Source organism: Erpetoichthys calabaricus, chromosome 1, assembly GCF_900747795.2.
Source record: "Erpetoichthys calabaricus chromosome 1, fErpCal1.3, whole genome shotgun sequence".
Lineage (NCBI taxonomy): Eukaryota > Metazoa > Chordata > Cladistia > Polypteriformes > Polypteridae > Erpetoichthys > Erpetoichthys calabaricus.
The window spans coordinates 342,364,769-342,376,989 of record NC_041394.2 but is presented as its reverse complement, the minus strand read 5'-3'; the positions used below and the strand labels follow the sequence as shown (position 1 = coordinate 342,376,989).

Genomic DNA, 12,221 nt, shown 5'->3' with positions numbered 1-12,221 from the left:
TCCAGAATTCCTCAGAAAACCCCATGGCCTCTACAGACTTAGTATGTTGTAATAATGAGGGTTGAATTGAGAGTACAGAGGTTACTGCCACAAGTAACTTTCACTTTAATACTAAGGACTAGAAAAGGACATCGCATCACAGCTGCAATGACAAGCGCGGGATTGTCAGAGGCTTTCGACGTCTTAATGTATCACAGACGGACAGTGAACTCTGTTGTCCGTTTGTGGAATGTTAATACAAATGGCCAGGAGATGGCACTAGAAAGGCGAATGTCAAATGATAAATGTGAAATATCATCAGGTATTTGTGTCATTCAGATTTGCTCTGCTTTACTATAGATTTCATCAAGAGTCTGTGTTCACGCATGTCAATAATGTCTGGTCTAATTATTACTGTTTTGGATTTGTAACTGGAATCATCGAGCACTGTACTCAATAAAAAGCCCTATATAAAAATAAACTGGAACTTAAAAGGGAAATGAACAGAGTTACTGCACTCCGTCATTAACACATGAATCTCTAGCACACGGGCAGCATGGTGGCGCAGTGGTAGCCTCGCAGTAAGGAGACCTCAGTTCACTTCCTGGGTCCTCCCTACGTGGAGTTTGCATGTTCTCACCGTGTCTGCATGGGTTTCCTCCGGGTGCTCCGGTTTCCTCCCACAGTCCAAAGATATGCAGGTTAGGACACTGGCGCACGCTTGTCGTTGTCGCCACTCCTCCCTGTTAACAAAACTTTTCGCAAAATTCGCCTTAATTCTGCACTTTCTTATGGTTATTTTATTTCTTTTATTATACGCATAATTCGTGGATACAGCTGACTTGAATTGCATGGATTTGGCTTAATAGTTACAGATTTTATGGACTCCACTTTACAGGGAACAGCCGAGTCTGTGGATCACGGGACGAGACCTACGAACATTTCTTTGTACCTGGCGATCTAGCACCTCGGGATGATCTGTCTCCGTGATTATATTCGCTATGCTGATCTGCTCCCGTTTCATCTTCCAGTAGCCTATACTCTACGACCGGGAACTGATCTGATGTTCATACTAACCTGGCTTATGGCGTCGGGGCGATCACGCCTGAAATTAGCAAGAGTTACTGTTTATGGCTGTGTATTGGAACATCCGAATCCTGCTTCCTCCTCCTGCTGCTGTGCTTTCTGCTGCTGGCTATCGCAGCTCACCTACGCTACCACACGCGCCTGTCCTACCGGCTCCGCTGTGCTGTGCTGCTTCTTCACTGCTATTCAGATAAGTATTGCCCAGTATCATGTGAAAATACTCTCATGACAAACTCCTTCTTATTAAACAGTTTGTCCAGAGCAAATGGTCTGACTGGAACATCCTAAAAGACGCCGGTATTTTGCAGTGCCCGAAATATGTACATCGTGGGTCAGGTCGCCGTCACCGACGGGCTGCGAATGAAAAGTCCACCGGCAGCATTTGGTCAGGAATAAGCCATCCTTCTCATGGCCCTGGAAATAGAAGTGTCAGTGTGCCAAATTTACAGTATGTGAAAATAAACTCTGGTCACGGCTCTGTGCAAAAAGAAGCCTCATTAACTAATATTGCTCTGTTTAACTCGAGGTCTCTTAATGGCAAAGCATTGGTGCTGTCAGAACTCATCACTGACACCAAACTTGATATTTTGTGTTTAACGGAGACTTGGCAAAAACCAAACGAATTTACGTCTCTCACAGAGGCAACACCTCCCGGATTCACTTTCCACACAGAGCCCCGCAGCTCAAGACAAGGCGGTGGACTTGCAGTAATTGTCAGAGCAGACTTAAACATCAAACGAATCCCGATTGACTGTCCATTGTCTTTTGAGTGCCTGGCTCTTAAACTAATAACAGAATCAGGTCCTGTCTCACTCATTGTTCTTTATCGTCCCCCAAAATACAATGCATCCTTCTTATCCGATCTGATTGAACTTTTGACCCACCTAAGCTCTTACTCTCAGAGAATTATCCTTCTTGGAGATTTCAACATCCATATTGACATTACTACATCTAAACTGAGAAATGAATTCCTATCCTTACTGGACTGCTTTGACTTGACACAACATGTTGATTTTCCAACCCATTCTGGCGGTCATATATTGGACCTGATCTGCACTTCTGGACTATCTGTTGCCAACATTTACAGCACTGATTTGGGACTCTCTGACCATAAAGCAGTATTTTTCACTGTCTCACTGCCTTTCCCTCCTCTTACCTGTAAACGACAAATCTCTTACAGAAACCTTTAAAATATCTGTCCCACTATCCTTTCTGGATCCATTTCTGATCTTTTACTGTCTGCACCTATTCCATCAACACTAGATAGTCTTGTTGACCACTATAACTCAGCCATTCATTCAGCATTAGATAAAACAGCTCCTTTAAAACATAAGGAGGTTTCCTTTAAGCATTCAGCTCCTTGGTATAACTCAGAATTGCGATCTATGAAAGCAGCTGGTCGACGCTTTGAGAGAATGTCACGTAAGTCTGGCTCACCGTGCACATCCAGGCTTTCTCTGATCACCAAAGAGCTTACAGAGAAGCACTAACCACTGCCAAGAACACCCATTATGGCAGAATAATAGAAAGTGGCCACGATAACCCAAGGGTTCTGTTCTCTGTTGTTAATAAACTACTCGAACCCACATCTGGTCCAACTACCTCTTCTACTCAAGTCTGTGAGGAATTCCTCCACTTTTTCTGTAACAAAATTAAAGATCTAAATAATTCAACTAACATAAATACATCATCTGTTTATGTCTCTTAATAACCTGCTTTGTAAGATGAGGCCGACTACTTGTGTACTGGACCCCATCCCCACCACACTACTTAAATCCTGCCTTCATGCCATAATCCCGACTGTTACAACAATAATAAACTCATCCCTTGACACTGGCTCTGTGCCGCTCACTTTTAAAATTGCTTCTGTAACCCCAATGTTAAAAAAGTCTGGTCTTGATGCTGACAATCTTAACAATTTCTGGCCTATTTCCCACTTACCTTTCCTGTCAAAAGTTCTTGAGCGTGTTGTAGCTTCCCAACTCACCAATTACCTAACTTCTAATAATTTGATGGAACCCTTTCAGTCTGGTTTCAGAGCACAGCACAGCAGTGAAACTGCTCTGCTACTGGTAACCAATGATTTGCTTATGGCAGCAGACTCTGCACAAACCAGCATATTAATTCTGTTAGACCTCAGTGCAGCATTTGACACTGTTAGACATGACATCCTACTGTCCAGAATGGAGAACATGCTGGGTATCTCTGGCACTGACCTCCAGTGGCTCAAGTCCTATCTGACTGATAGGCAAGAGTTTGTTAGTCTTGGCAACAGCAGATCCAGCTCAGCGCCAGTCACACAAGGAGTCCCTCAAGGCTCTGTCCTACGGCCCTCTTCTCTTTTGTATTTACATGCTTCCCCTTGGCCATATTATCTGTAGCTATGGACTGGGTTATCATTTTTATGGCGGATGATACTCAACTCTACTTCAGTGTTAAAAGTGGAACTTCATCAGAGCTTTCTCAGCTCACAACCTGCCTCGGTGAAATTAAAACCTGGATGGAGCAGAACTCTTTAAAATTAAATTGCAATAAAACTGAACTCCTGCAGATTGGGACTAAAATGCAACTTAATAAAATGAGCTCCTTCCCAGTCCATCTTGGCGGTGATCTCATCAGCTGCCTCTACTGTAAAGAATCTTGGTGTCATTTTTGATTCCTCCCTCTCTTATTCCGCCCACATAAATCACATTAAGAAACTTTCTTACTTTCACCTCCGTAACATTGTCACGTGTTCGCTCCTTCCTCTCCTTCTCTAATGCTGAGAAACTTGTCCATGCTTTTATCACATCCCGCATCGATTATTGTAATTCCCTACTGGCAGGTGCCCCTTCTAATCTTATATCACAGCTCCAGCTTATTCAAAACTCTGCTGTAAGAGTCCTTACTCGAACCAGCAGCAGCGAGCACGTCACACCCATCCTGCTCCGTCTTCACTGGCTCCCTGTGTCTTACAGAACTGAACATAAAATCCTACTAATAACCTACAAAGCCTTAAATAACCTCGCACCAAACTACATCAGTGACCTCCTCCATCACTATGTGCCTGCCCGCCCACTAAGGTCCTCTGATTCTGGCAATCTTGTTGTGCCCCACACTAATCTACACTCCATGGGTGACAGCAGGGCCTTCAGCTGTATAGCGTCCAGACTCTGGAATGACCTACCAAAATTAATGAGATCAGCTGACTCCATGAATTCTTTTAAAAAACAACTCAAAACTCATCTGTTCAGGAAGGCTTTTAGCTCTACTTGACTTTATTACCCTTCTCTCAATTTACTTCTCTGTCACGATGCTCATGTAACCTGTGTGTGTGTGTGTGTGTGTGTGCAAGACCATCAATTATGTTGTCTGTTAGGCTTCTTTTTTCTCTCTGAATTCATTGTCGTAATCTTCTTTATTTATTTACCTGGTTTGTAAAATGCTATATACTGTAGACCCTACCGTTCTTCTTATATTCTGTAAGTGCCTTGAGCATAGGAAAGGTGCTATATAAATAAAATGTATTATTATTATTATCATTATTAAATTGTTCCTAGTGTGTGTGTGTGTGCCCTGTGGTGGGCTGGCACCCTGCCCAGGGATTTGTTCCTGCCCTGCACCCTGTGTTGGCTGGGACTGGCACCAGCAGACCCCCATGACCGTGTGCTAGGACATAGGGGGTTGGATGATGAATGGATCTCTAGTTCACTCTTTATGACTGTTTTCATTAATCAAAGTCAGGCAGCTGCCACCTTTTTTGGTTCATTTCATTCACATCAGGAGTTTCTCTTGCTAACACTATATGATCCGTCTTTTTTCTTCAACTTTAACAGCTTCCCGTACTGCTGCTGTCTTCCAGTGACTGCTAGTGCTGCCATCATGTCAAACACCAACAAGAGTCTGTCCAGAGCTCTTTGCAGAGGCCTTCACTACAAAGTTGTTGAACACGGCCTTTTCAGACTCTACACCCCAGATGTCTTCCGAGATGCAGGAGAAGCTCGTCTATAGCTGAAGTCATTCTGAGAGACTTTCATTACCCTTTTGTGTCCTCCAACTAAGCTAGCTACACACCCAGTGGTGACCAGTTGACAGCTCAGAACCTGTCACTGCCCAAATGCTGAAGGTGTAGCCTCAGAGTAGCTGACACCATCACTGTCCATCACTGTCCATTTGCCCAAAATACTCATGCTCATGACAAACCTTGTGATCAAATGGGGTGTTTTGAATATACAATCCATGACCGGCACAGAAATCCAATAACAATTCACTACTTGGGCTCATTCCTCCCATCCACTCCCCTCCATGTACAGTATCTCTGTTGTTCACCACATGAGCGTTGAAGCCTCCCAGTAGGTGATGAACTCTCAAACCACATCAGACAAACAATGGCAATTTTACTATATGTCTAACTATTTCATAAGAAACACATGACCCTCCTTTCAGACTCACAAGCCCCCGACACTAAAACTTACACATACTATTTTTTTTATACTTACTTTCTCCAGACTTATTTGAAGGTGGTGGTTGATCTTTAAGAGTCCTGACAGATGACATTTTCTCAGCCCTCTTTGTGTCAGGCTGTAATGATTCAGACTTCACATCGACAGAACACTCCGGAGATGAACGGTGTCTACTTGGAGAAGTGTCAAACCCGGTCACCACTCCACCTTGACAGCCATCATGAAGGTCCTCTTTCTTGACACTCGCCATAGTTGGATGGATGTGCGTCTCAAGGCTGACACACTTCTCTTCAACCTCTTCTTTAATGCCCACTGACCCAAATTCACAATCCTCGTCCTTAATGTGCAGACTCTCCTGTTTAGGGTGGACAGGCTCTCCTTCACGTTCCTCCTCTTTAATGCTCACAGCTGTTATCTCCATGATATTTAGGTCAGCCTCACACATCTCCTCTTTTACATCCATCTAGATGTTACAATGAAGAGCAGCTTTTTCTCTGTCTCTGTGGAAGAAAACCATTTAATTAAAGTTGTATTATCCACATTTAAAGACATTTGAATTTAATTTTACATTTCTCGGGTTTATGTGAAGACAGACAATGCAGAACATAACAACATTACTTCATTATTCTTTATATCAAAATATCAGATGTAAAATAAACTTGAAAGAGGAGTACAAATCCAAGAAGCTGAAAGAGGGAGTTGTGGGTCAGCAGCATTCACTACTTGCATTAAACATACAGTGCTGTTGGGGTCCCAGAATTGCATTATCAGTTATGTTGAGGCACATGGAGGGCCACAGGATTGTGTTATGAAATAAATGCACATCAAGCAGTGGCGGATGCAAAGGGGAACTTAACGTTGTTCACATGCACAGCCTGCAGCAGCAGAAGACCAGCAAGTGAAATAATGGGCTTGCTAGTTTATGCAGAAATGTGTCATTTACGATGCTGACATTTGATTTTTGATGGTAGATTAGACAAAAAACGTTGCTTGGTAATTGATTAAAACCAATCACGAAAATACCACAAGTCACCCAAATACCCACTGACCCAGTCATAAGGTTTGATTGTAGTACTTATTTTATAAAAACTTCTTCTTCCCATTGTACATTTTAAAGCCGGGGTCGCCAACTCCGGTCCTGGAGGACCACCATGGCTGCAGGTTTTCATTCTAACCCTTTTCTTAATGAGTGACCTGTTTTTGCTGCTAATTAACTTCTTTTGAACTTATTTTAATTGCCTTGCTCTTGAAGACTTAGACCCCTTAATTGTTTCTTTCTCCTTAATTAGCAGCCAAACAATAATGAGATACAAAATGAGCCAAAAACAATCTGAAAATAAAGAAAGATGAAGGTCTCGGGAATGTCAATCTGCTCAGGTCCCCAAAACATTTTAACAGAGCTCTTAGAAAGAGAAAATCAACAATTTTGGAAATGTCTGCTAATACACCATGAGAACAGCAATAAGCCATGGAATTAAAGAACGGGCTTAATTGACGACAAGAATCAGCATCTCATTAAGCAGCAGGTTGGAGTGAAATTGGTTGGAGTTTGAAGCCCTGACTTAGTTGGTCTTCTGTTGGCTCCCTCACTTCACATTTCATTTCTGTTTCAAGTCAAGTCAAGTCAAGTTGGGGAGTATGTACGGGTACAGCGTGTTGCCGCAACTACTACACGACAAAACAACTCAGGATCCTGGTTGGCAACCCCCCAGGCAGACACACAGCCCAGTCCCACCATCCGGAAATGACCCTCTATCTGCCGCAGCCAGGTGTTACGTGGGCGACCCCTTGGCCTGGTCAAGCCCCTTAGGTACCCAACAATGAGGATCTTACAAGCTGGATCACCCTCGGGGAATCACGCCACATGGCCGTAGTGCTGTAACTGACGCTCCCACACAATGCAGGTAATGTGCCTCATTCGGGACTCCATGAGCAACACAAAGTCAAACCAATGGTTCCCAAGGATTTTCCGGAGAGACACAGTACCAAAGGAGTACAGTCTTTGTCTTAGGTCACTGGATAGAGTCCATGTCTCACAACCATCCATCCTACCAACCGAAGGTTGTAAACCGGATATGGACGCAGGGCGCTGGGCACATCGAGGCGCACACGCACTGCTGCACTGCACAGAAAACACAGAAACGAGAAGGTTGGAAACCGGATGTCACGCGCGCGCGCGCCTACAATGCGCTTGCGAAAGGAGTCACGGCTCAAAGCAAAGGTCCATGCTGTGACAATGCGCGCGCCTACAACGCGCTTGCGAAAGGAGTCGCGGCTCAAACTAAAGAAAACACAGAAACGAGACTACGACCTGTGAACTACACCTCAGGTAAAGTGTGCACGCCAGGTTGTACGGCCGCCCGGACGCGACCGCCCACACCACCGCGTATACCCTCCATGATATGTCTTCACGCAGCGGCTTCCCACCGAGGCGCATATTGCGCTGTGACGCTTGCCCCACAGTCAGACGCAGCAGCCTCCCAGAGTCAGTAGGTGGCCCCCAAACAACACAACCTGTTCAAGCGGTCGGTGTCAGCGAAGGCAACAGACTCACGTCTCCACAAAACGAAACCGCTTTAGTACAGATATGCCTATTGGATTAAATGACATTTCCCCAGACGCACCCGCCCTCCATGATATGTCATCCATCCACATATCGGACAGAACAGAAACTGATTGCCATTCTAGGATTTCCGATTCGCTAGCGAATCAGGAGGTTTACTTGTATAGCAAGAAAAGGAAGCACCAGGACTCTAAAGACTTGGACCTTCTTCCTTTTGCATAGATATCGGGAGCACCACACACCCCTTTCCACTGACATCATAACCCCCAATACTCTCCCAATCCGTCTACTAACTTCATAGGAAGAGTCACCAGAGACATGAATGTCACTGGCAAGGTAATTAAACCTCTCGACGAGGTCGACACTCTCTCCGTAAACAGACACACTGCTGATGGCTGTGCCCAAGAGGAATGAAATTAAGCAATTCAGAGGAATGAAGAAGAAATTCAGGGGAACAAATCTTTAAAAAAGCAATTCAATTAAATGAATTCACAAGAAGTTAATTAGCAGCACAGACGGGGCACTCAATTAAAAAGGGTTAGAATGAAAACCTGTAGCCACGGTGGTCATCCAGGACTGGAGTTGGCAACCCCTCTTTTAAAGTACTTTGTTCTGTTGGACTGCAAACGTCCCTTCTACAACAGTAAACAGCTCACTGACCCGACTTGGAGCTACGACGATATATTTCAATGTTTCAAAATAAAAAACAGATTTGTTTGTTGTATTAGTTTAACGTAAAATACATTAATTAGATAGATAGATAGATAGATAGATAGATAGATAGATAGATAGATAGATAGATAGATAGATAGATAGATAGATAGATAGATAGATAGATAGATAGATAGATAGATAGATAGATAGATAGATAGATAGATAGATAGATAGATAGATAGATAGATAGATAGATAGATAGATAGATAGATAGATAGATAGATAGATAGATAGATAGATACTTTATTAATCCCAATGGGAAATTCACATTCTTCAGCAGCAGCATACTGATACAATAAATAATATTAAATTAAAGAATGATAATAATACAGGTGAAAAAAACAGACAATAACTATGTATAATGTTAAATATTAACGTTTACCCCCCCTGGTGGAATTAAAGAGTCGCATAGTTTGGGGGAGGAACGATCTCCTCAATCTGTCTGTGGAGGAGGACAGTGACAGCAGTCTGTCGCTGAAGCTGCTCTTCTGTCTGGAGATGATACTATTAAGTGGATGCAGTGGATTCTCCATAATTGATAGGAGCCTTCTGAGCGCCCTTCGCTCTGCAACAGATGTTAAACTGTCCAGCTCCACGCCAACAATAGAGCCTGCCTTCCTCACCAGTTTGTCCAGGCGTGAGGCGTCTTTCCTCTTAATGCTGCCTCCCCAGCACACCACTGCGTAGAAGAGGGCGCTCGCCACAACTGTTTGATAGAACATCTGCAGCATCTTATTGCAGATGTTGAAGGAAGCCAGCCTTCTAAGGAAGTATAACCGGCTTTGTCCTTTCTTGCACAGCGCATCAGTATTGGCAGTCCAGTCTAATTTATCATCCAGCTGCACTCCCAGATATTTATAGGTCTGCACCATCTGCACACAGTCACCTTTGATGATCACTGGGTCTATGAGGGGTCTGGGCCTCCTAAAATCCACCACCAGCTCCTTGGTTTTGCTGGTGTTCAGGTGTAGGTGGTTTGAGTCGGACCATTTAACAAAGTCATTGATTAGGTCCCTATACTCCTCCTCCAGCCCATTCCTGATACAGCCCACGATAGCAGTGTCATCAGCGAACTTTTGCACATGGCAGGACTCCGAGTTGTATTGGAAGTCCGATGTATATAGGCTGAACAGGACCGGAGAAAGTACAGTCCCTTGTGGCGCTCCTGTGTTGCTGACCACAATGTCAGACGTGCAGTTCCCAAGACGCACATACTGAGGTCTGTCTTTAAGATAGTCCACGATCCATGCCACTAGGTATGAATCTAATCCCATCTCTGTCAGCTTGTCCCTAAGGAGCAGAGGTTGGATTGTGTTGAAGGCGCTAGAGAAGTCTAGAAACATAATTCTTACAGCACCACTGCCTCTGTCCAAGTGAGAGAGGGATCGGTGTAGCATATAGATGATGGCATCTTCCGCTCCCACCTTCTCCTGATATGCAAACTGCAGAGGGTCAAGGGCGTGTTGAACCTGTGGCCTAAGGTGGTGAAGCAGCAGCCTCTCCATGGTCTTCATCACATGTGATGTCAGAGCAACAGGCCGAAAGTCATTCAGCTCACTAGGACGTGATACCTTTGGGACTGGGGTGATACAAGATGTTTTCCAAATTGGATTGAATTGAATTCCTATGACAACTAAGTGGGAATACAGTACAGCTATACCTTGTTATTTCAACATGAGCTGTTCAAGAAAACATCTGATAGCAAATTCTGACAATTCTAAAGATCAACCCTCCTCTTCATGGTCTTCAAAGGGAAAATGAGTTTCCAGTTCATCATTAGTTTTCCAACCAATTTTCCCAAATACAACTAAAACAACTCTTACTAACCTTTAGACAGTCCACTGAGGATTGCTTCATAAAATAAAGCATTTAAAACACAAATTACCCAATTACGTAATGTTTAACAGACTCATTAATTGTGTTTGAGTTGTAGCGTACGGCCAGGACACCTCCACGCTGGGAGGACCGGGGTATCAGGCGTGGCCAGAACATTACCTCCCCCGGGATGCTAGATGGCAACCCCCATGGGTTGCAGAGGTGCCTCGGACTCTCGCAGGGCTTCATGGGAATTTTAGTTTGGTGTTGGAATCCGCAGGCGCCGCTAGGGGGTACTCTTATGGGCAGTTCTTCTGCCACACCCAGAAGTGCATCATCAAGAACCTGGAGCACTTCTGGGTGCCTTATAAGAGCAAAGGAGCCAGCAGCCACTACTCGAGGAGCCAGAGTCGGGAGGAGGAGGAGGACAAAGCTTGACTGGAGTAGTGGAAAGAAGAACTAAAAAGGAAAAGTATTGTGTTTGTGCTGTGCGCTGGACTGTGTTGTGCCTGTGGGAAATGGGGAAGGCGTTTCCCACGAGGAAAAAGAAAATAAAAAAATCAGTGTGTGCTTCAAACTTGTGTCCCATGCTTGTCTGTGTTGGGTTAAGCTGGCAGTGCCAGCCAGGGTGGTCCACAATGTACAGTACAGAAGTAAATGCAACAATGCTCTGTTGCATTGGATAACAACTGCACTTTCTTCTAAACTGGACTGAGCATGTACTGTGATCTAAATAAACAAGAAAGTGCTTAATGTATGCAAATAACGCACCTTGAAACAAAATACAGTAATAGTAAAAAAGCAAAAGCACATCAGTTTTAAACAGCGAGAGCACAAGATGCCATCCTATGAACAGCAGAGACACGACCACAGCGTGCTCTTCAACATCTTCACTGGCAGACACTTTGGCCTGCTAGTGGGTTTTCAGTTTGGATAATTAACTGTGTCTACAAATTGTGAACTCATAAAAGTGCATATTTCAAACTCAGAGTTTATAAACAGCATGGGTCGGCTGTATTAAATATTTCACATAAAGGCCAGCTTTGGGTGCTACAATCAACCAGACTTTGTTTTGGGTGACATCATTAACAGAAGGTGCCATCATAAGGTGCTTTACAGAAATTACTAAACAGGAAGGAAGATTGATCTAATCAGCACAAAACATTCAAAGCAGCAAAATGAAAAGATGTGATGATGGGAGACATCAGAAGGAGTTGGAATTCTACCTCACTGCTTTAAACTTTAAGCATCAAAGGCGTTTTACAAATCAAATAAGTGAAGTACTTTTTGAATAATTAAGAGTTTGTACTTATCTAATCCAACATGTTACTTGTATCCCATGAGCAGTCAGATATGTGCTTTAGTAAATTCACAGCAACCTGCATTTTAACTGAGCTGTCCTGTGGAGGCAGGACCTCTGCGTTTTTCCCCAATTGATTCTTGGATTCGTCAGGGGTCTGTTCTGCTCCTACTCTGTTCAATGCTTGTATGGACTGGGTGTTGGGCAAGGTTGTGGGGTCCAGCAGCTGTGGGGCATCTGTTGGTGAAGAAAGATTCACGGATCATGACTTTGCTGACGATGCTGTGATCTTTGTGGAGTCAATGGAGGCTCTGATCAGGGC

At 43.9% G+C, this 12,221-nt stretch overlaps 1 protein-coding gene across 1 annotated transcript in view; it reads right to left on the bottom strand.

The window, feature by feature from the left end:
* The window catches only part of LOC114668858 (zinc finger protein 271-like), an 82,433-nt gene that overhangs the window by 22,585 nt on the left and 47,627 nt on the right, over positions 1-12,221 (bottom strand). The window contains exon 5 of the mRNA XM_051934596.1: positions 5,544-5,970. Within this exon, the coding sequence (XP_051790556.1) occupies positions 5,544-5,970 (427 nt within the window). The remainder of the gene's footprint in view (positions 1-5,543; positions 5,971-12,221) is intronic.